At 43.2% G+C, this 25215-nt stretch overlaps 1 protein-coding gene across 2 annotated transcripts in view; it reads left to right on the forward strand.

The window, feature by feature from the left end:
• Positions 1-588: 588 nt before the first annotated feature.
• The window catches only part of CACNA1I (calcium voltage-gated channel subunit alpha1 I), an 89982-nt gene continuing 65355 nt past the window's right edge, over positions 589-25215 (forward strand). For both annotated transcript variants that reach the window (XM_075077672.1, XM_075077677.1), the window contains exons 1-3: positions 589-695; positions 1695-1828; positions 17866-17963. In XM_075077672.1, coding sequence (XP_074933773.1) covers positions 603-695; positions 1695-1828; positions 17866-17963 — 325 coding nt within the window. In that variant the 5' untranslated portion in view covers positions 589-602. The remainder of the gene's footprint in view (positions 696-1694; positions 1829-17865; positions 17964-25215) is intronic.

Here is a 25215-nt window from a genome sequence, read left to right on the forward strand (position 1 = left end):
GCACATTGTGGAGTTTTATTCAGTATGGGTCACTGCTGGAAGCAGAATAACAGATTAGATGGACCATTGACCTGTTCCAATATGGCAACTCTTTATCTCCAAATTCCTCTCTGAAGGGAAAAGGGAGACTTCTAGCCTTGTGTTACATCCCCTTCCCACACGGGCAGTAATCACCAGGCTCACATAAGAGGTCTGGCTGTCCATTTTCATTTTTATCCCTAGATCATAGAGGTCTCTGCTACGCTTGAATATAGGCCACCATGGAAAGTCTCTTCTGTGTATTTGAAAGATTCAATAAACTAACAGGAGAGGAATGAGCATGTGTTTAACTACAGTAATGATTTGACTTGTATACATACTTTAGGCCTCTGTGTTACATCTACTTTCCCCTTTTCTAAAGAGTTTTGACTTAATTAAGGAGTGGCATGGTGAGGAACCAAGGGTGGAAAACATCAGAATGTTATAAATCAGCCTACCTGTAGTTGTTATTTCCCTTAATCTTCCTATTTTGTCACCCCAAGCCTAAAGCAAGCTTATCTCAGCCATGATGCTTTTACAGAAGTTTTCCTTGACTCTTTTCCACCTGGTTTGAGTGTGTCAGCATGATGGTGATTTTATTAAACTGCGTTACCCTGGGGATGTATCAGCCATGTGAGGATATGGACTGTCTTTCTGACAGGTGTAAAATCTTGCAGGTAAGCAGACTTTCTTCTTGTTGTGATGGTGCCTCAGTCCAAGTCACAAATTTTCATGCATGCTTTCCTTCAGCGTGTGGGCAACTCCTTCCCAGACAGGTTGGCAAGAATGTCCCTGGCAGTAAGCTATCCTGTTGTAAAATGGCAAGAGCTTGCTTTGAGGAGGCAAATGGGGTGAAAGAGTAACAAATGAAGTCTACTTGTGACTATGCAACACAGAACAGTTGCTAACCTTCCTGATCCTGTGCATAAGCAGGGGTTTCCTCAATAGATAGCTATAAGATACGTAGCTTAGAGGTAAGCCAGGGAGAAATAACTAAGGTTACAGCATCCAGGCAGCAAAGAATAGCAGCTCCCAGAGCAATCACTACTCTGTTGAGGAGCAACGGTGCTACTGAATCCATAGGTGGCATTCAGAATGCCCAAAGGGAGGGGGAAATAAAAAGGTATGCCAAGAAGGGCCATGGGGACATCCAGCCTATGAATGCACTAGCTGTGCTTCCTGCTTCCTCAAAGAGAAGGTGACAGCCATGTTTGTCATTTATAGTGTTGCTGAGGCTGTGACATTCAGATATCCAGTCTCCATCTGTGATTCGTGTGTGCTGAGCAAGCTGTGCATGAAGCTGCATTTTGTCCTCAACTGAGGCATTTGCAGTGGATTCATGAGGAATTCCTCCTGGGAGACCTTGGAGGGACAGTGTTTCCCTAGCCAGGTTTGGACCTGCTGGTGCTGAGCCAACACCTCCTTTCAAGTCCATGTTAGAAGTCTCTGAGTCTACATCAATTACTTTTCCCATGGGGAAAAAAAACTATAAAAGCCCCTTGCTTACTTCAGCAGCAGGAAGCTGTGATGCCAGGGCTTCATGGAAGAAGCTTTTCTAGCCCTGCCTCTAACTCATTTTCAGAAGTACTGAAATTTGTATTTATCTCCCATTCTGTGTTTTAAAGTCCAAGGCTGAAATTGCTTATCAAACGTGCTCTTGGGTTTCTGTTTGGCAGGTATTTGATGACTTCATCTTCATCTTTTTTGCTATGGAAATGGTCTTAAAGATGGTGGCCTTGGGGATCTTTGGCAAGAAGTGTTACCTTGGAGATACCTGGAACCGCCTGGATTTCTTCATTGTCATGGCTGGGTAGGTCAATAGTTTCTGGGTTTATTTGTTCTGTGTTTGCTAAAATCTTGCATGGAACAGAAATGATGTAACTGAGGGGAAAGTTTCCACTCTGGTCCTACTCCAGTACATCTGTCAAACTGGAATCAGACATGCTGGGGTTAGCAGTCTATGGAAGAAACAGTAGACAAGGCAGCTTAGCTCCCCAGCTGATGTGTAGCCATCTATCTTTGCACAACTTCAGTAGAGGATGTTACTTTGTACTAGCTGAAGACCTAGCCCAGAAACCTTTTTAAAGTTTGCTTTTAAAATGTCTGAGTGGAAGAGGTGCAACCTTTACCAGACCCAGCACTCTGTTTCCAGCAGCAGTGCTTTGAAGGTAGGAATGTAATTTTTTGTTACTCTGGGCTTTTTGTCTTTGTATTGCACTGGCCTTACCCATGGTACTGTTGGGACAAGTTGACATTTGAGTGTTTTTTACAGCAAAGTTGCTATGGTGAAGCTCTGATTTCTCCTCTACATGTATGAAGTAAAAAGCCTACCAGGATTTGCTTATTGAATCACAGCAAATTGTCCATCTCTGATACCAGCAGGCATGTGCTTTTTTGGAATTTGTCCATTTTCAGTTAGATTGCCTGTGGTATAGTAAAAAAAAAAAGTTCAGAAATAAATATGTAATGTTGCTGTTCTCACAGCAAACAGGTGAACATCTTTTCAGAGAGACCCCAAATTTCCTTTTCCTCCCAGCAAGGAATTACCTACATTTGCTGTCATTTTGGAAGTGTGTGTTACTGACTGAGCCAGCAGTGAGTTCGAGCTCACTTTTCAGGGTTTTCCCCTGTGGTGCAGAGCGGCACTGTCTTTATATTTGCTTTTGACACAGTTCTACAGCAAGACTTGAAAGTCATTCCCTCTGGAGGGATATATAATTGTTTGCTTCTGGGGGGAGAAGAGATTTTCAAACTCAGTTCAGTTGTAAAAGTTTGAGGGCAGATTCTTGGCCAGCTTGTGCATGAAAGGAGGACAGGCAGATGAAAGCGGTAGCTTTTTCTGAATTAGTGCAACATGCGTGAGATGTGAAGACTTTTTTTTGTGGCTGAGCCTGCTGTGAGTAGCATCTGATATAAAATGGCCTGGCATGGGGACTGCGAGTTCATCAGAAAAGACTAAGTTAAAGCACCTGACACATGGTGAGAAAAGCCAGATCATTGTATGTTCTAGCCTGAGCTCCTGGTGGCAAAACTGCTGGTGACAAAACTGCTGATGACTGTATGCAGGGAAATCAAGACCCTACCATAGCAGATGCTGAGGAGGAAAGGGAAGAACAGGTGTGTTTGAAAGGGGAACACTGGAGCTCACAGTGCTCCCCTGTGTAGACGATGTGCTGCAATATGCCGGCAGGATCTGCTCCAGGTGGGAACAGGATCGCTGGTGTATTGTGGTAAAAGGCTTGGGAACCTGGGGTCTCGCTCTGCCTGGTGTCCCTGCAATCATGGTATGTCAGTGGTTCTGTCTGGAGAGATGAAGAAATCAGTAGGGCAATGCTAAAGGAAAGAGGGTGAGCTCAAGTGCTTACTTCATGCAGGAAACAAGTGAAAACCATGCTACCTATATGAGAAGGGAGTAAACCCTATTTACATATTTCCCTGCGTTGCCATTGCTGGCAGAAATTTGAGGAGAGAGTCTTTCTGCATCTGATAACAGTACTAGGAAAAAAGCTTATATCTGAACTCCTTTCAATGCCAAGGAGACTTAGAATCAACTCCTTAGATATAAAATAATCAGTGTGGAGGATTTTTCATTTCAGGTCCAAAACCAAGAGAAATTTGTTTCCTGATTTCTATACAACTGTCCTCACGAGGTGTCAGGCTGAAATGATAGTAATCTCATTAGAATATCTGATCTCAAAAGACTTCTGCTAAAGAAAGATTTTTCCATTTAGTTATAGAGAAGTAATGACTATATAATGTATTTCAAGTTATAAAAGCTTGTGGTTATTAATTCATTATTCTTTGAAATTCATTAAAATTGTCTGCACTGTTTAAATCAAATCCAAAGCTCAAACTTGGCCTTACATACAGACTGCAGGCTTTTATTTAACCTCAGATTTAAGCTCTAAGCTCTATCCTGGTTGGTCCCACACCTGGATCATGGCTTCAGCTTACTGTGGGTCCAGATGCTGCCTTAGCCTTCTGACTAAGAGAAGACATCCTGCATTAGGTTTTGAATGCCGCTGAGTTAGATCCTGGTCAGAGGCTAATCAGTTTTCTCTAAGGACCTTCTCCTTTTCATGGTCCTGTACTCTCATTGTCTGCAAGGGAGCTCATAAATTTGGCTCTCAAGAACCGAATGATGTTGGGAAATAATGCACTGTCTAGAAGACACGCAGCTTCTCTCAATTTCAAGAATGAGGACTGTGCTTCCTTGCTCCTTCTCTTCCCTTCTGTCTTTCCAAATAAACACCAGCAAGGCAGCAAAGGTTGGAAGAATAAATTGTAGCATGGAAAAGCAAAGTGCAGTCAAGGGACCATTCTGTTGGGCGTTCCTGGGCAGCTGAGATACTTCCATCTCGCTAGCTGCATGACAGCATGTTTTATCAAAGAGCATAACGATTATTTGCTGCTATTGCCCCAGACAGTGTTTTGGTTACATAAACCATGTATTCAGGCATCCATTTGTAGTTTTCTCCTCACTTCCTTGGAAAGCCATAAGCTATAGTTTTAGTTAGCTGAATTCCCTCATATGCCCCTGCCCTGCTTGCCCCTGCTCCCCACGCAAACCAGCAGCTCAAGGAGGAAGACTCCATTGTCACTAAAAATGTTCAGTTTCCATGGCGATAGGAGCTGACATCACCAGAACTTTCTCCCTTCTTGCATGATCCCTCCCCCAACCACCTTCAACACGTTTTCTTCAGAAAGGATTAGAAAAAAACCCAAAACAACAGTTCTAAGTCAATGCTCTACATCATTGCTCCCCTTGGAGCTCCTAAAACCGAGTGAGGTAATTTGGGTTAAGAATTCCAATAGTCTTTTGCGCACAAGCAACCAGAGATGCAGATTTAGCTTGCTGATGCTCCAGTTCCCAACTACTTGCTGGTGACAGGAGGTTGCAGGTTCCCAGACGTTTCAAGCAGACTGTGCTTGTCACCAGCTGTCCTGGTGGGAGTCCCTCTTCTCCTGCGTTTGTGATGAGATCTTGTCTGTCGTTATTTGTTTCCCACAGCAATGGGTGCATTTGGAGAGCTCGATCTGAGGTGATTTCAAAGGGCAGCTTCCTAAGTTGAGAGACTACTAAGTTTTGAAAGTGGAGAGAATGTGAGCACTAATCACATTGGACATGCAGGCCAGTGTCTCTACGTGCATGAATTTAGGAGAAAAGTCACTTATTTCTGGGCTAGCGCTCATGAGCTTTTTAAGTCAGGCAGTTCTCCAGCAAAAAAATGAGTGAGCAATTTCTCCTGCTCGCTCTACTCTGTGAAGCAGTTGTGTTCACGTACAGTTGGAGATGATGCCGCTGTCCCTCTGGGAAGGGACATATCTCTTTGCATTACTCTGTCCTGAGGGTTCGCCTGCAAGGACTGAATTCATGCAACCTGCCTGGCCTTGGGGGCATTAATTCCACTGAGGGTCTGTTCTGCCTCTCTTGAGCCAACTGCCGTAATTAGCAATATGTGGTGGGAATTATGTCTGTCTCTGCTGTCTTCTGTGGCATGTCCATGACGTGTTCTGGTATGCAATTTACTTGTGTAAGTAACTAGGTAGGATAAGGGGGAGAGGGTTTCACTATGTGGACAGAGGGATGATTGTGATGACAAGTGTCAATGCCAGAAAATATCTAAAACCTTTCCTTAATTACTTGCTGCTTGGAGTACAATGGCTGAGGAGAGGCTAGTGTATCCTTCAGAGAATGCCCTGTGTTTGCCCCTCTCCATTATCACACTGGAGCTTGCCACATAGATCTCGTAAGCTCTGGTCAAATCCCATCCTAACCATGCCTTTGATGAGAAGAATGGCATGACTTTGTATATTTTGGCATTTTAGAATATACTTGCAATGTTTGTTAACAGCTTTTAGAAGTGGTGAACATCAGAACAAGACACAATACTCTGTGTAGCCTCTTCAATGCCTTCAGGGGTAATACAGTCTCTCTACTCCAGCCTGAAATTTCCCTGTTCCTACAGCCAAGGATTGCAGTATCTTATCTAATCAATCACTGCATCTCCCTGTCAATTCATTCAGCTGCTTTCTCCATTGCCTCCAAGCTTGGTCAGTTGGGTTTTTCCGCCCCCACCCATCTCCTCTTCTGAAGAGAGAAAATCCCTTCCTATTAGTAGGAGCAGAAAACTTTCTTCCCAGAAGTATGCTGTTAGATTTGTTCACATTGGAGTACATATTATTTGCATTTCCAAAGCAGTTCATACTGTTCTATATTGCTGACTTTTCCTCTTCATTTCTTTTTTTGTTTTCCTAAAAATATGCTTCAACTGCAAAATCCATCAGTGATTTTTTTTTTTTTAAATTTTCTGCCAGGTTGTGATAAATAAATAAAGAACAGAGCAGTAAAAATTGTGCACTACAGAAGTACATCTGTTCACGAATGAGTCCCCATTTATTGTTGCATATGAGGTTTATTACTTAGCCAGTTTTTCTCCAGCTAATGTATGTCATGATGATTTCATATTATTCCAGCCATATCAACATAATTACTTGTGTGAACCAGACTTGCAATCTCATAAGAAATTATAGCACATTAGTTTGATGATGTCTATTTTTCCTTAAACCTGTGTTGATTATGGTTAATTTTATTATCCACCTTTAATCTGTAATCTATCAAAGCCACATATTGGCGATTTCATTACTGTACTGTGATCAGCATCAGTCCAGTCAGCCTACTGAGATCACTGTGTTTCTAAAGTACTGGCACAATATCAGAATTCCTCTGACCCTTGGACGCTTTCCCAGTTTTCTGAGACTAATCAAAAATCATCAGTACTGGTCCAGATCTTTTCTGGACATCTGTTTTAAAGCTCTTGGATATAAATTGTCCAGGCCTGCTTATCTTAGAATATCCTTATTTTGATAGGCACAGCCTAAGATACTTGATCACAGCTGGAGCTGAAACTAGCTCATTATCTTCTATGGTACACATACATCACCTGACCTTCCCCATAGACCTTCTTTTTAACCTAAGTTTTTTGCCTTTTTACACTGTTTGTGACAATTCTGTTTTCTTGTTCGAGTGATTAACTTGTACCATTTTACGTTCTTGTTCAATTTTATGTGCTTCTACAATTTCCATCTCCTAATTTATAGTCATTGGTATCAGCTTTCCCTCTCTTGCTATTATTACTACGTTGCTGCTTTTGCTTTCACTTATGTTGTACTATCTTTTTCGCCTGTTCAGCTTTCTTGCCTCTACTGAAGCTTCTTGGACACCTGATAAATATTCCTAAACACCACTTGACTGTCATCCACAGTTCATGAATTAGTCTTTATCCTGACCTGTTTGATGCATGCTGTTTCTGTGTGTTTTCAACTTCATGAATACGGCCTCTCTAAATCCACCAAGTATATCTAGTACTGTTTATGGCCTTACTTGATTTGTACATAACACATGTAATCAAGTAGTCCTAGCTTTAAGTTCTGTGATTAAAAAAAAAAAAAGGAAAAGCACTTAATAGTGTCTGTATCTCTTCCATCCTTAAATGCAATGTTCTTTGAGTTGTAAGGCACATCACTTTAAATGCTCAGAAATTGTAAGGAGATTTAAGTGTCCTTGCACATGTTGCCCAAATTCAACTCTTGCAGGTGGATAACGGGAGGGTTTTTCTCCTCTGAATTACAGACCAATATCAACAGAGCTAGTCAGCCTGTTTTCTAGTGTGATTGGACATATCCAATCACATTCATAGGATCAAAGGATAATTCATGTTGGAAAGGACCTTGTGAACTCTCCAGTCAAATCTTCTTCAAGGAGGGTCAGCAACAAATTCAAGTTAGATCGCTTAGAGTTGTCTAGTCAAGTCTTGAAAACTACCACAGACAGAGACACCACCACTTCTCTGGGCCCCAGCCCCACTGCTGATTTATCTCTGTAACAAGTCTGAACCTCCCTTGCCTGCTTGGATTTATGTCCATTGTGTCTTTTTCTCCTGCCATGCACCTCTTTGAAGAACATCTCCTTACTGACCTCTTCATAGGTACGAAGGAGCTGCTGTTAGTTCCCTCCAAAATCATCTCCTCTCCAGGTTGAACAAGCCCCCATCCCTCAGCCTCTCCTCACAGGGCAAGTGCTTCAGCCCCTGAGCATCTTGGTGACCCTCCACTGAACTTGCTCCAGTTTAATAACATCTTTCTTGTACTGGGGGGGCCAAAACTGAATATGCTATTTTAGATGTGATCTACCAAGTGCAAATTAAAGGGGATAATTGCTTCCCTCATCTACTGGCTGCATTCATGTTGGTGCAGCTTGGTTACACCATCAGCCTTCCTCACATGGACCATGTGTCGCCTGCTGTCCCCCAGGACCCACAGGTACTTTTCAGCAGAGCCACCACCCATTAATCCTTAGGCAGTGGGTCAGTCCAGCACAGGTGCAGGACCTTGCATCTGTCTTGAATTTCATGAAGCTTCTGCCAACCCATTTCTCTACCCAGGAGGAATTCTCTACTTTATATGGCAGAAAATTAATCTATACGTATTCATTTCCAAATTGTCACTGATTCCGTACTAGAAAATGCCATTTTTGACAGAGTGTGCTACTCCCCCTCTGTTTCTGTCCACTTGAGCCTCCCTAGCTAGCTTAAAATCATTGATTTTAATATTCGTTTCATGCAGATCTTCCCACCAGGCTTTCTTAATGCTATTTAGGCTGTTTATGCTCATAAAAATGAACAATTTGTATTCTCTTTATTACTCAGGCCCCTGGCACTGGTGTATAGATGATACCGTTTTTCTCCTCTTTACATCTCTTAGTGCCTTGATTAGTTTTGCTCTTGACACGGAGGCTCTGTAAGAACTGACTTTTTTCCTAATTTCATCACTTTTCCCTTTGGTCTTTCTTTTAACAATCTCCTGACTGGTCCATCTCTCAGTTCCCTAAAAACTTAACCAGTATTTCATTAGAAGAAGAATTAATATTTTTGCTTCTCCAGGGGTAGCCCAGTGCTCTGCATGTCTCCTGCCCTCTGTGGCTGGCCAAGTCAGCAGTTCATTACCAGATTCCTCCATTATCTCCTTTGTCTGTTGGCCAGGAAGGGCCAACAAGGAGCTCAGCTGACTATTTTTTGTCCATCTTCTTCAGAAATTGTCTACAACCTGTGGCATATAATGATAAGAAAAACAAATAATTTCAAAATGCATCATCATGTGTAAATCTTGTCCTGGAAGTTTGAAAACCTTCCTAAGTTTGCTTTTCTTATCTCATTTCAGTTATGGTACGGGAGCAAGCCTGTCCTGATATCATAATTTCTTTTCCAAAGCATCCTTTCCTCTCTGAGTAGTTATGCACCTTTGTAGAAGGTTTTCTGGCATCTTTGTACAGCTGGAGATCCCTTTTTGGGCAGGCCCGATAGCCCCTTGGATCGAGCAGATCATTTCTTCTTGCTCCGTGTGCCTTTTGGCTAGCTGCTTCTTCAGGAGTGCTTTATGCATCTTCCATACTGGGAGCCTGGAAAATATTGTTCTCTTTTAACTGAGATGATGATGATTATTATTATTATTATTAATAATAATAATTATTATTTATTAATAATTATTTGTACCTTCTCTCTCTGATAGTTATCTACTGTCCTTGATTTTTCTTCCCCTAGTTCCTTAGATATCGTGTCCTTTCTTCCATAAACCTGCAGTGATACTGCTTCCTGAATCCATCTATCCAAGCTCTTTTCAAACTTGTGCATGTACCTCTGAACAGACTCTCCCTACTGGGAAGCCACCAGTTTACACTTATGGCCCCAAGTTCATACCTCTGCATTTCAGCTCGGGGGAGGAGACTGGCAGCTCTCTGGAGGCTGAGAGGTACCAGGCCTCCAGCCTCACATGCTCACACATTCACAGGAAACAAAATTGGCACTGCGTGGTGCCCTTGCATGCCAGGAAGATGCTGCTTAGCCCGAAAAACACTGGTTGGCCTTAATCTCACAAGATGGGGTAGTGTGTTGCCAATCTTCTACTTTCTCATTGCTTTTAATTAACTATGGTCCTTCAGGGACCTGGCCAGAATTTGCATAGTTATGACTTTAAAATCTCACCCCATTAAATACATATTAGCAGCAGTGTAAACAGCAGAATGCTCAGAAAACCATAGTTATCTAATCTTCAACACCAAATGAAAGTTTCTATAAATTTATGGCAAGTTAAAGAAAACTGTAATAAATACAGCAATTAGGTGTTTCAAGCAGTGATTGGATAAAGGTGGAAACCAGTAAGGAGCAGTCTAAATAGCATCTTAGCCAAAGGCAGAAATATCAGAAGCACAGCCCTCCCCCCAAAATGCACTCACTTTTTCCTCTTTAATGATACTAATTATTTCATTTGCTTTCTCCTAGTAAAACTATCCATAGATGTGCATCATATTGAAATGAAAGCAGTCATCAAAATGAAATGAATCACACCAGAGAAGAATCAAAACAAGGAGGCAGTGGTACCCTGCATGTGTTATGTGTAGTTCTCAATTATTGCCTGATTTTTTTGCCTCCCTAAAAGCTAATTTCCTACCACATGAGTGTTTAGCTTTATTTAAAAAAGAAAAAAAAAACAGGGCAGGACCGAAATGTAGGCACCTTCTTTTTCCTCTTTTTTTTCCTGTAAGCAGTAAAATACAGAGCTCAGAGCCTGCATTCAGACTCCTGGTCTTCAAAAGTGAAGTCCCGTCGCTCGTTTTCAGTCATCTGAGCTTGGCGAGTCCCTTTGGCTTTCTTATCACAGTGTGAAAACCTGCTTATGTCTTTTCATATCATGTCTCCAAAACTATTAAGAAACTCTGACGTTTTCTTTTAGTACACAGTTTGGAGGAAACCTGAGTGTTCAGGGGTGTGAAATAATCACATTCTAGGCAGCAAGGGACCAGTCTCACAGGCTGTGGAAGCTTTCAGCAGCTTTTGCTTGCAGAGCAATTAAAAAAAAAAGTAAAAGATTTTGTACTGGAGGAGGGGACAGTTGCAGGCTATTTTTTTAAGAATACTAAGCGTCATAGCTCTGGCACTGACTGTGTAATTAGTAATTGATCTATCACTCCCTGAAGAATGTCTTACTTTTTATTGGCAGAATTATAGCCTTTTTCTTTCTTTCTTTTCTTTTTTAAATAAAGGGGGGAAAAAGGATGTAACTTTTGCAGTCCTTGTTTTAGTAACAAGGGATTTTTTTTCTTCTATCTTCTACATTTTATGTCAGCAGAGAGTTGTCTTTTTGCAACATGATGAGCTCTAGCTTTAAAAGAGATAAGCAAGACTACTTAGCTGAGTATGCTGTGGTTTGCAGAGTAATTTAAAGGCCTACTGTGTAATGTCTGGCCACATCCCATATGATGTTATCCCATCCTTTCCATGGTAGGTGTTGAAAGGAGTTCACCTCATCTATTTAGGGTGGATGCATTTTGACGCCTGGCCCCAGAGGCACCAAACTCTGCAAAATGTGTGCAGATTCCTGCACAGCTTGCTCTTCAGGTATATATCAAGCAAGCCGAGAGCAGGTTCAGTGGTGGAGGCTGCCTGGCAGTCCTATGCCACCTGCACCATGGAGCAAGAGGGGAACTGGCAGACTTAGTCTTATATTTTCCCTGTGACTCCTATGTTCTGGATCTCTGAAGTGGTAGAAATGCTAGTTTGTGGAATTTGATGGCCAAATCAAGTAGCTGAGGACCTTAAGGCGTTCTTGTACACCGAAGACATTGGTTAAACCACATCTAGTCATGGTATAGGTACACATCAGGCTTAGATCCCTGACATAGCTGAGAAGCTGAAGAAATTTGGAGCAGAAAACAACCAATAAATCTTCTGCCTTGGTCACCCCAGGTGCTCATAGATGCAAGGGCCAAATAAAAGTCCATAGACTGGAAAAGCTTCGCTTTGCACAGAGACTCATAGCAAGCCTGAAATTACAGCTAGGAAGTCCAAGCTACGAAGCTTCTGGCTTCAGTGCCAAACCCAAATTTATTTGACAAAGAAATATGAATTGATTAGGGTGCAGTTAATTAGATTCCAACTGAAAACCCCTATCAGAGAAGGGGAATTAGGCAGCTTTTGAATTTGACAAAAACTTATTGGCTTTGTGTCATAAGAAAAATACTGCCTTGGTATTTTTCATGAATGCTTCCAGAATATGTTTTAAATATTATTTCTTGGCTGCTAATTTTCAGCAAATAGAAGTTCGGGAGCTAAGATTAGGAAAGTTAATAAGTATTTAATAAAGGTATAAGGAGATGTAAATATGAAGAGGAGAATGGTAGTGTTTGAACTGTTTTAATAATGGATTTCATTGAATGTAATTGTAAGGAAACTGCTAGCCAGGCACTGCATAAGTGTATTATCTTGGGTTACATGTACAGCAAGATAAAGTCTGAATTTTCTGGGGTCCTTACATGCTTTTCATATTCTTGCTATGTCTATTTTAAATAGTCTTAGTTTTTATTCCTCCATTCTGCTGGTCAGTCTGCTCTTCCGTGCCTGGCACAGAGCCACCCTGGCTGTGCATTTCTGCTGTTGGGCAATGAGCCTCGCTCTTCTGTCCTTAGTTTCATTGCTGCTAGTGAAGTGGAGAGTGCCGAGACAGATCCAAGCCCACTCTCAAGCTCACGGGTGCAGAGGAGCAAAAGAAGTGTCAAACTGTAGCTAATGAAGCTATTCTGCTGCTGTTAAGACCTCATAAGTAGTGAAGGTTTGCGATGTTGGTGGTTTGCATGCCCCCTTATCCCTGTGTGCTCTTTGTCTGCTCCAGTGGCTTGGCATGGGATGGAGGTACACCAGACCAGGCACTTTCTGGACAGGGTCAATGTGCTAACAAATTGCCTGCTTGTTCCCTGCACCGGCTTGGTCTTGTCTCTGTTGAATTCAAGGTCTCTTGTGTGTTCAGCTGAGCAGACTTACCCGGGCATAGGCTAATGTTTATCAGCAAGGCAGACACTACATCAGAGGATAAAGCAGAAAGATGAACAGTAGGGAAAGGAACAAAAGGAGTAAAGAGGAAGATGAAGAGGAAAGAGAGGATTGGGAAGGGAATTGAAGGATATGAGGCAAAGTGGAAAAAGATGAAGGAAAGACAAGGGGTGAACAGAAAAACCGGAAGTTAAGGAGGAAGATAAAAATGAGACCTCAAAAAGTTGCAGTTGAGTATAAGTCAGATGGATGTAGAGGGACATAGGGGGTAGGGAGGAGGTAGGATACCTTGAGAGTGGGGAGGGAGGCAGAGCTCGAGCAGAGAGGTGTTACCTGCCAGGCATGTCCCCTGCTTCTGCAGGACGAACCCTATGCATGCAGCCAATGCCCCTGTCCCATTTCCCACCCTGTCATCATTCCCACCATGCATCAAGATTGAGCCTTATGGCATGGGGACGGTGTGGGCGTCAATCTCTTCTTCCAGAAGAGTTTCATGTGGAAAGTTTTGAAGAAAATCTCTAGTGAGGGAAGAAGAATTACTGTATAAATTCAATTATCTTGACAGCTCAGTGCTCAAATTCCATCACAGATCAGGAGTTTGTCTCTGATTTAGCATAGTTCCAGCTTCCTAACCTCCCCCTGCACTTGCCCACCCACGCCAGGGGCTGCAAAATACTTCAGCAGTGCCAGAAATGAGCTACCATTTCCCTTAGGAGAGATGTGTTCCCCTCTGCCCTGTCATGATAAGAGGAAAGGACAGCTCACAATCAGCGCAGGTTTTGGGTTTTTTTTCCCCACTTCCTAGTCTCTGTCTGTCTGCCCCTGGACCTTAAAGAAACTAAGGCTTTTACAAACAAGGCACGCTTAAAGCAGCCAAGAAAGAGGGGAGAAGAAGATGAAGGGCAGTCAGGTCTCAGGGCTACCATTGCTTAAGGCACCAAGCTGCCACAAAGCAAAGGTAAGGAGCCTGGAAAGCTCCTGGAGGTTAGTGAGGATGCAACCAATTGGAAAGCTTTAGCACTTCCCTGCTCTTGGTTTATGAACAAACCAGCAAACACAGGGTTCCCAGGTTGCTGGTGTGATAAGGATCCAAATGCTGAAGTTTGGGTGCCCAACTATGAGTCCAAACAAACACCATGCACCTAATCCACCATCAGATCTTGAGACACAGACATGGGAAAATGTGAGTCTCCTGATATAAATCTCCTGCCAGTTTCTGGCCGATCACTTTTTGTGACATTTCCTTTTGACTCTCTGTCAACCTGTTTCCATTTCTATATGTGGCAGTAGAAAATCAGGTACAGCCCAAACCTAGAGGGGTTATGTGTATAGGGTTTCCAGGCAGTGGGGAGCAGGGTTGGCTAGAGACAGATGAAAGCAGTAACAGCTGGGCTGGCAATCCCTGAAATGCTACAGGTGCCCAGAGAGTCCAGCAGAGTTGTTTAGAGATCTCATTTCATTAGAGAAAGGAGGCAACATTTGAATTCATTGGCTTTACCTGCACAGAAAATGTTTTTTTTTTTTTGTTAATCAATGGAGTTTCATTTCACCCCAGACACCTGCAGTCTGTCATGGTACGGGCATGCTACCATTGTATGAAGAAACGCATGGACATAAGCTGATGCTAAAGCCATCACTAGGAATAAAAAGGCAAGCAAAAGCAGCCCTAATGCAAAATTGCACTGGTGTTGGAGTTGTTTTGGATACGATTTACGTGGCTACAACAGGCATAAGTCATCCACAGGGATTTAAGCATCCTGGATATGTCTCTGTTATTACAGCCAAGACCAGAAGGCCTCAGGGAGAACCATAGGCAGAGGGGGTCTGCTAGGGCTGAGCTCCTTCTTGTTAAAAGTTGCTCTCTGAAAAATGTAACAGTTGCCCTTCTCCGACCCATCCTTAGAAACAGCCTGCTGTTTTCATTGGCATTGATTGTCTGTTTTTGGTTTTGTTTTGGGTTTTTTTGTTTGTTTGGTTTTTTTTTTTCTTTTTCCTACCTAAACTGGAACGTCATCGCAGCAAATCTGCAGCCACCGAGGGCTGTAGGAGGCTGGCTTGCTGGCTGTAGGAGCTGCACAGTTGCAGCTAGGGTAACATATTTCTTGCTTCACCAGGACCTGTGCTCACTACTTTGATGATTATTATGCGTCTTCTAGTGACGCATGGACTGTGCCATATAGGTGGTAAGCTCATTCCAACTAGGAGAGGGCAACAATGTGCACCTGGTTAAGATGACTCCTGTTTTAATGCCAGCAACATGGCTATAGCCAGAAAAGGACAAAACTCGAATGGTTTGTAAATGGAGGGTCTATCTTTAAATTAATTTTAGATTTAAAATTTAGAAATTAAATTAGATTTAAATTTAGAAATAGATTTTAGATTTAAGAAAAGTTGTCACCTCTGCCCACTGATTTTTATCTTGGCCTTAGCTCTGCGCTGTTCCCCTGTGCTCAGTATCTGTGAGGGTCACAGTGTTCTTCAGGACTTCTCATTTGGTTGCTTGCAGTTCAGAAAAGACTTCATGAATTTAGAAGTGGTTTTGGCTGTTTGCTTATTTGGCATCTGACAGATATGTTTCAGGTGGTTCTGCTACTGCTCAAAAATAATTTTGTTGCCTTCAGAGGTCTGACCTCAACCCAGTGCTCTAAGGGTTGTTTTTTTAGGAGAAGAAAGGATGTCCTGGGGGCTTCAACAAGCTTGGAGACCTTTTTGTTTCTGTGTATATACCTACCTCCTATAACAAACTGCAGCATAGGGACTCCTTTAGTCAAGAAGCTGCCTCTACATGTCAGGTCTCTGTGCTCTGAGGAGATGTTAACCTATGTCCTGGGAGTCATACAGCCATTTCTATATGGTGCTTTGCCCATAACCGTAGTTCTGAATTTTCAGGTTTGCTTAATTTTGGAGTGACAGCATGCTGATGAGGCAATCTTGCTTTATGCTTTTGGAACAAGGTTGATCAGTGCTTACTCAAGGCCCTTTGTACTCTTCATCTGCACCACAGAGTTATGTCCGTTGTGTGATGCCCCGTGTCTGTGTGTTTATATCTGTGTGTGGTTTTCCTCCTTTATATACCATTATATATATATAAAATATATATACTATATATACCATTCCCAATTTCATCTGACTGGATCCCAAGCCTCAGTCTGTCACTAATGCTTTCTGTAGGCTAAGTTTTGCTGCTGGGTTTGGGGTGGAGGTTTTTTGTGTTGCCTTTTTTTTTTTTGCAGGGTTTCAATACTTTGATTATCTGCATGAAATCTTTCCTCTCTCCTTCTGTACTCAGTGTATGTGGAACTGACAGCTCCAGGGAGGTAAATGAATGCCACTGCATTTCAGAGGAAGAATTATTTCATGCAATTACCCTAAAAGTGCATGAGAGAAACGTGTAAAAGGAATAAGGGAGAGAAAGAAAGAGAGTATGAGAGAGAATAATCACAACACTTCGACAGGTTTACCCCATTGTGTTTGAAAATCTATCACTCTGACAAGTCCCTCTTGTGAAAGGTGTAGACAGATAACTAGACATTTGCTCTTCAAGGTCCTTTTGAGTGAAAAGAGTGATTGATGGAAGGATCAATCCATTTTGCTCAAGTTGCACTCACGTCCTCTCCCTGATATTTCTTAGGGTCTGGCTGTACCCCATTTCCTTCTCAACATCTCACTTAGGTTCTCTGATTCATTCCTTTGTTCTTCCTGGGCAGAGGGATTTGGGTGGACTTTAGCTACTGGACTACTGACTTGCAGGTCTTTCTATATAAATTGTGATGTTTTTGGTTGAAAAGGAGTACAGTAACAGTCTGTGTCCCCTGTTCCCTCCCTGTCTCTTGAGCATGTTGGAAGGAAAAGGGAGCTTTTTGTAGTTTTGTTATTCACATTTGAGAAAAGATTCAGGAGAAGCAGTTCCTGTCCTGAGTCTGATGTTGTTTCACCTGCCATTTTTGTCACCCTCTTGATCCTCCCTGCACATCAGGGTTACCCTGGGGAAGCTGGTGAGAACACCTATGTCTTCCTGGAGGCCTCAGGCACCTGTGTTCACTAAAACATGCAATAATCTCTGAGATCCTCAGGTGGAAATTGCTGGCCAGGGTAAATGTTTAGTATAATCTAGTTTCAAACTGTGCTTTCCAAGAGGTGGACAAGTTACTGGACATTTGCCATACTGGGCAAGGAGGGGAGTGCTGAGCTAGGGGATGATGGGCCAGGCCACTTTTTCACCTGCACCTGCTGCTCTTGCAGCAAAGCCAATGTGTTAGTCATAGCTATTTGCACTTTGAGGTTATTTAGGGAGCATGCTGTTGGGTTAGGAAAGCTAAGGTCTAGCATATGTCCTAAAATTAGGCTTTTCCCCTTTTGGTTGGTGTCAGAAAGGAGTGACTCACTGCTATGGGAGAAGCCTTCCTACCTAGCTGAAACAGTTACGTCTTTAAGTAGAAAGTTTGCTTCTACGAGAGGAAGAAGAGGTTAGCTGAAGCCACCTCTAGTAGGTACATTATCCTGGTCTGTGAGATGAGGGGAACATGGGGAGCACCCTGCTGCACTGCATGTAATGCTCAGCAGAACCAGCTATGCAGCCCCCCTCCTCCTGGCCTCGTGGGAAATGTCGACCCTGTGTGCGTGCCCTCACCAGAAATGTATGCTCCTAGTTGGTGTATCTTCTTGCAGCCCTTTTTCTTCCTGACTGTTGCAGCAGGTAAGTGTTATCGCAGCTCCTGGCCTGCATCCTCACGGCACGCACTCACCACTCGCTGCCGTCCCATGGGCAGGCAATGTGTTTTGCACAGGGGAGCCGTGAGCTCCAGTCCTGCTCCCGGAGGCTTCAGCTTTGCTCCCAAAGACTCAGGCTTTGTCTCCATGACTTCCAGAAAACCCTTCAATGAGGAAATGACAACTCTGTGACTCAAGCCAAGATTCTGGATTCTTTTAAACTTTTTTTTTTCTCTCTCTCTTTCCGCTTCTGCAGGATAGTGGAGTATTCCCTGGATCTCCAAAACATTAACTTATCTGCAATCCGTACTGTCCGTGTCCTGAGACCCCTGAAAGCTATCAACCGCGTGCCTAGTAAGTCGTGCTTCCCTCTCACACCTGCTCAGCTTGGGCTGTGGGAAATACGTAATCAGTAAGGATGCGTGTGGTGGTTTTTTTCAGGCTGGGTTCAGGTACAAACTGAATGGAGGCCACTGCATGGTGCCTGCAGGCTTTTCCCCGTCATGGGGCCAAGACGGTGTCATTGGATGGGCAGGAAAGCTACAGTCTCTCAGCATATCTGCCCTGGTCATCCTTTGTGCAGGGCTATGCTGACAGCTCAGGAGCTGAAGCTGAACAATGTGCGATAAAGGAAAGCGTAATTTCTTGCTCTTAATGAAGGACGTTGCAGGTTTGATCACATCTGCAGCCTCAAAAAGGGATGTGTATGAGGTCTGGAGAGGGGTGAGCTGGTAGAAGCAGGGAGAATTGGTTTGCTCAGGCTTTCACACACTCTTCCAGATCCTCTCATGTGAAAAACTTTCACACCTCTACAGCGTAAGGGAGTGTAGCACCGGCTATTCCTGTGCTTTGTACTCCCTTTTTTGTGCCAACTATCCCCCCTGCAAGCTGGTGTGTGCATATGAACCAAGCTGAGCGTCCCTGGGCATAGGGCTGCTGGGGCTGCGCACGGACCTGGATGTGTCGGCATCCGAACTGCCTGCTTGCCGGTGCTGTTCAGGTCTGAGACACATTCCCCAGCTCAGGTCTGCACATGAACTAGAGAGGTGCTGCAGCCTGGAGATGCGAGCCGCAGCCCTGAGGCATGTGCCATGCACACGCGCTGCTCCCACGTGCTCTGTACTGGTTGCCCCTCCACAGCCCTCTTCTCTCTTTCCAGAGGATGGGGAGACGACCAGCCTCTTTGCTGCACTTTGCAGCTTTTATTGGTGCTGAACTGTTTATTCCCTTTTCTTCTGTTCCTGTGCCTGCCTCTCTCTCTCTCTTTTTTTTTTTTTTTTTTAACTCAAGTCAGGGTTGCTCTCCCTGCAACCTGGAGTGAGTTAAGTAGGTGCTGCCATTGCTATTTAACAGCAGGAAACTTCAGTGGAGGTGGTTCAGGCTTCAGAGTGGTTGTATCCGGGTGGATGGAAGTGAATCAGTGGGCTGCTTGCATGCTGTTGGTGTAGGGGGGCGTTGCAAGAGCAGTGAACTCGGTCCGCTGTGTCATTCCAATGCTCTTGTTTATCCCCTGTGTAAAGGCAGCAGCTGCCACATGCAGCCCTGTGAAAGTCTAGGCATTTCTTCCACAAGTTTTTCTGTTCTGCAAAATGGTAGGAAGTGTCTTTGCTTTTCCCCATAATTCCCCTAATCAGGCTGTCTGCAGTGGCTAGGACGTTGCCTGAGCTCTCCTAATCCTTCTTTTGAGCTCAGATGCTCCTTTTTCTTTTCCAGATCTAAGGAATTTTGCATAGTCAACCTCCTGGTCTGCATCATATGTTTTTCATTGTGCCAAAATCACTTTCACTATGCCACCTATTTCTTGAACATACTCTGGAGGTGGATTTCAGGGTCTCTGGCTCCATGCAAAGCCTTTCTAGAAGAAGGTCTTGTCCCTTTTCCGGGTGTATTTTTATCTCTGGGCAATAGCCAGGGACAGAGGGTGCTGAAAGGTGTGATGGAGGAACTGAGGCACAATCTTGTGTGCCCAGTGTGGCAGGAGGATGCCAGGCAGAGGAGCAGCTGGTTTTGGCACTGAAGACACATAACACATCCATCATGGGGTGATAAAGATGGGACCCAAGAACAACCTTTTAGCTATCAACTGTCAGCAGAAAAACTTCCCCAGCCTGCCTCCATCTCTCTGTTCCTCTTCCAGAGAGGAGAGGGCTGGGGGCCAGCTACAGTCCTGGCTGTGGCCATGCACTGCAGGGGGGGACATGCCCTCTGTGAGGAGGGAGGTGGCCTGGAGGTTGTGCATGGCAAGCTCACCCCTTCCATGAAGTGTATGGCTGGCTGTGTGAGGGCAGCACTATCCTCATGTTATGAAGCTTGCTTTCCTCCCTGCTTCATAAGGAGTCCCATGAGTCTGTGCTCAAAGACTGCCTTGAGGCTGATCCCTGTTATCAGGGTAGACTTAAACTTGGTGGCAAGCAGGAATATCTTGAATGATATCCAGTTGACTCCTGCAGACATCTGCCATGTTAGTTGCTGGACACCAATGGTCAGGAGTAAAGCTTGACTGACAAAGGGTCGAGGCCATGTTTTATTCCACATACCAGCCATATTCATATTTGTCTCTTAAATCAAATAACATATTCACAGCAGCTGGAGTCGCTGTCCTGCCAGCAGGAGCTGACCCCAGGGAGGAGCATCAGAACTGACCCACCAGGGACCTGCTCTGTCCATGCGGAGGCACCAGGGATGCTTTCGATCATCTTGCCTGACCTTTGCAGAGCACAGGCCATTGAATTTCCCCTGACTGTGATGCTGCCTGTCTGCTCCTTTTATCAGTATAAAACTTCACCTGTATAAAATTGTTGCTGTTTTAATTTCTACTCTGTGATTGAACTTTTATATATCTTTCTTGCTACATAAATCTGTGGTTATATGCAGAGAATGTTTTGGAAGAAAGACATCCTGCCACTAATTGCAAAAAAAAAAAAAAAAGTAAAATTTGATTCCCTGGGAGAGGAAGCACTGACTTGATGTTGAAAGCTGGCAGACAGGCTGCAAACAAAGGCTTGTGATAAATGGGAATGAGCTGCATAGAAAGAAGGTGTCTAGTGGGGTACAGCAAACATAATTAATGGGACCTTTGGCCACAAATCTGTTTTTAATGTCTTTTTAAAGTTCTTCATTACTGATCTGAAGCAAGAGGAAAGTCTGTTAGTGAGATGTCCTGATGATATGAAGCTGGAGGAGTTGCAGGGGCTAGCAAACGAAGAGGAGGACAACACAGTGGAAGGCAGAAGGAGATTGAGGTCTTGGTGGGAATGTGAGATATTTGGGGAGGGGCAGGTGGGTTAATCCCAAAAGCAGGTATTTGGCCATGTTCAGAAGGCTGCAATGGGACAATGTGGCCCAGTGTTCACCAGTGGCCATTTCAAAGGCTTCCAAGTGAGCACCCAGGCAGAGACTGATTTTCACAGAGGAATGTGGCCATGTGGACTGAATAATGGAAGTTAATTATCAGGAGAATGGACAAAGTGATTAGGAACCTGAGTGATTACTGCATGATCAGAGGAGTGCTGAAGTGGTCTGTCTGGGTAGATTATTTAGTACCCAAAAAGGAACACTTTAATAATCAGCCAGTGTTTGCACATACTAAAGCAAGAAATTTCTGGAGAAATTTGAGAGAAATTTCGTAGTATGTGAAGAAAAAAAGAAGCGATGCCAGAAAATTAAGAGGGAGGAAATTCAGAATGACGCTAAGGAAATAGTAGCAACACAGTAGAGGAGAAAGTATCACCTGTTATATAAGTTAAATGAACTGATTTTATATTCTTGGCAGGTGGACAAGGTTGAAGTTTAAATGCCCAAATTGGAGATGCTTAAATTCTGCTTACCTGTGCTCATTTTTAACATATTACTGAAAGCCCTTCCTCACAGTGAGACTTGTGAGGCATTGAAACAACAGCTGACAAGGAGCTGACAAATGCTATTTGTGTGTGCCGTACTCGTTATGTATAATGTAATGGATACATAGATTCTCCTACCTGAACTTTGACAGAAGAAGAAAAGGACATCCAGTGTGACCAAAAGGTGGCAAATGTCCTTTAAGGAAGAAGTTCTCCACCCAGTTCATGATTAGGCTGTAAAACTTGTTGCCATGGGAAGCCCTTCCAGCCCCAAATCAAGTAAGAGGCACTGTGTAAGTAAAGTAAGTAAAATGGGATTGTCCAAGGGATGTGAGCTCACGTGGAGACACTTCTAGATTTCAAACCTCCTTGCTTTAGGGTTAGAGCTCATCTTTAGCTACTGGTTATCAGCAACTGATTGCAGTTCTCAGCAGGATGTGCTGCTGATCATTTTGGATTTCACTTCTGGATGAAGTAGTCTGTGGCTCTGCCCACCTGATCATTCCTCTATTTGCATGTCGTATTTGAAGTGTACTAGAGTAAACATGATGTGCCCTAGTTTTGTAATATATATCACACCTTCATTAGTATTCCTGCTTATCTCTTGCATTCCTGACTGCAGCCCCAGGAATGCTGCCTTTTTGGGTTTTGTTTGAAAAATAATGAAACAAAAAATCAGAGATTGTTCTGGTCCTGTCACCATGAGATTCAGTCCCATGGTGGTGAGCTGGTGTGACAAGCCCTGCGAGTCACGCAAAAAGTGTAAAGAGGAAAAAAAATACCCTCCAGGTCTCCGTCTGAGGTAGCTGCTTTCTACTCTGGGCATGTCTGTGTCCTGGGCTTGGGGCGAAATTCCACATCCATTTGTTGTTGTTATCCTTTTGCAATTATGTGGAGGTTGCTAGGTGAAACATTGCTGTTTCTGCTAGCTTTTTCATCGCTTCTTCTCATGGCAAGGTAGAAGGCTTGTAGGGGAGGCTGGTTTTGTTTTATGTCTGCCCACTTTTGAGCAGGGAGTCCGTAGTAGTTTTCTGATAATTTGAATATCTTTTGCTTCTCTTATGTTTTTTTTTTGACATTGGAGCAGAAAATGTTTATTCAGTTTACTCTTTCTTGTCGCATTGGTCTTATGCAAGAAGAGTCCTTGCATTGTGTTTGATGTCTTCCAGTTTCCACTTACAATTTAGTAACCGATTCATCATTTGGAAGCAGATTACTTCAGCTGAGCTGTACGGAAGTGAAGGAGTCTGTTGCAGAGTGTTGCATAGCAACTTTATTGAATAGAAAGTGTATATATGTGCTAATACTTGGTGCGTAAATGCAGTAATACTTATGTGGAGGTATAGGAATTAGAAATATAATTTTATATTCTTATTACTAACTGTGCAGGAAATAGAATTTCAGATTTGTGGGAAGTTCTGCTCTTTCTAAATGTATTTTTCTCAGTCAGAACATGAATAAGCATTTCCCATCCATTTTAATATGGTTTTATTCTGCCTAATTTTTGGTGGTTTGTTTGGCTTTTTTATTATTTCCCTATACTTTGCCATGACAAAGAAGTTTAAAAATCAAAAAACCTCAGCTATACCATTTTAGTGTAAAAGTCCTTTCCTCTCCTTATCCTCCTTTTCTTCTTGCTAAATGATGTTTCAGTAACGATCACACCACTGAAGTGTTTCCATTTCAGTGAAATAGCATTTTTTGCTTGTAAAAGTGCTGTGTAGGAAAATGTTGGTCTAGCCTCATTTTTCTTTATTAATTATTGTTATTATAGTAGCCGCATGGGTCTGAATAGACCAGAGTTTTCTACTTTTCTCCTACAGATCTCAACGATATAAACCAAGGCTTGTTGGTTTAATCTTTCTCATGTTTCAGACCAGGTGAGTGACACCCAGGGAGTTTCACCAGCAGACTCAGGAATACAGCTGACATTTCCTAACTTTTAGCCCTGCGTTCAGCAAGCTAGACCAAAGCACCGATATAAAAAGTCTGAAGCAGCTGAACTCTGGAATGGGAAAAGCAGATGCTTTATATTTATATGCCTGCCTTAAATCTGTATTCCACACTGAGCTACCTGTGTTTGGTGCTGTAACAGTGCCTAAGACAGAGTGGCCTGGCTACGAACCCCACACTTGGCGTAGGGGAGAAGTGATGACATTTATTTCTCTAAATGTGTTTTTGAAGAACTAATTTCACTGATGAGCGTGTGTGAAATTAGCTTCTGACTGAGAGATATTAGGCTGTAAAACAGTCTCATTTACAGCTAGATCAGACAAAAAACAAGCACATTTGACAGGCGCAGTCCTGCTCTAGCAGTTGGAAATGCAAAGGGATTATGAGATTCCTCTTCTAAGACACCCCCCTACAGGATCTTTGCTTCAGATGCCTCAGTCTTTCTGAAAGAGGACTGTCACTTGCTTGTTCTCTTCCAGCGCTGATTCTCTTTCCAAAATGTACTCTTTCATTTGACTCTTTTGGAAGTACAATTTTTCCTCTCACAGCTTTATTTGTGAATTGATAACTGAAACTCAGATATTGCTGTATTTTGCAAATATTTAAACTTACACCGTACGCAGTTCTTTGTATAAGCTGTTCTGTAAATATTTGTTATTGCACCTCAGTGACACACAAACCATACTTGCAGCCACGTGCAAATGTGTACACACAGAGATGTATCCACACGCAGCCACAGTCCTGAGCAGGCTAGCACAGCAACAAGATCGATGTTCTCTCACAGCACCCATACACAAAAGTTAAGAGGTCAAAAAGCCCTCTTCATTCCCTGGTCAGGCTATGTGTGAATCAAATGCATTCAACGATGAAGCTGCCAGCTTTCTGTAGGCTCTGTCCCAGGCAGGTGGGCAATGAAAGGTGGGAGAAAAGCCAACAGGGGATCGACTTGACTGACAGGGTTGAGTTCAGTCTATATCCTCCTTTCCCAACCCAGTCTCCTAGCCAAGTGGAGCGAAGCACTAAAGAGAGCAATGTAATTTATGCCTGGAGCAGGCCATTAAAGGATGCCTTTGCCTTGGAGAGGGGGGCAGATCGGACATGGAAATGTAACTCAGAGCTGCACTTTCCTGTATATGCAGCTCTTTATCCAGTCAGTTGAGCCTTAAATCAGACAGACACATTCAGGGTACAGGGAAACAGTGCAAGGGGGAGCAGAGCAGCGTGAGGGTCAATAGAAAGGAGAGCAGAGAAGGAGGTGGGCTCAAAGGAGAATTGCACAGGAGGAAAGTGGCAGGGTTTGCTGGGCACAGCACGCAAAGGGGTGATGCACCTCTGCGTGTAGGATAATACAGAGAAAGTGTCGCGGGGAGAGAAAGGGAGGAAATCAAAACCGAAACAAGGGCAAGGATTAGTATAAAAAAGTCTATTGACTCTCAGATAAATACGCTGGATAACTTTGCAAATCAATGCTTCTCTGGGGCTTTTTAACAAACTAAGCAGCTGTAACAAACCCACGACTTGTAGTGCTGGAGGAAGTCTTCAGTCACTGAAGACATGCTCCAATTTTATTTACTTGTTGCCTGATCTCAGTGCTGTTTTTCTTGTGCATTCCATAGTGTACAATATATTGCCACATATTTAAATGGGTAATCAAAGTAAATTTGGGAGTTTTAAAAAAAAAAAAAAAGAAAATTATATCCCTGTGTTAGTGTAGCACCATGGCAGGGAGCTGGGGAGCACTGAAGTGCAGGAAATGTAGACCTGGTAATGCTGTCTTTTGCACCATAGATTGCTTAGCCCCCTTTTTTTGTGGT

The sequence above is a fragment of the Phalacrocorax aristotelis genome, chromosome 1 (genome assembly GCF_949628215.1).
Source record: "Phalacrocorax aristotelis chromosome 1, bGulAri2.1, whole genome shotgun sequence".
NCBI classification, from domain to species: Eukaryota; Metazoa; Chordata; class Aves; order Suliformes; family Phalacrocoracidae; genus Phalacrocorax; species Phalacrocorax aristotelis.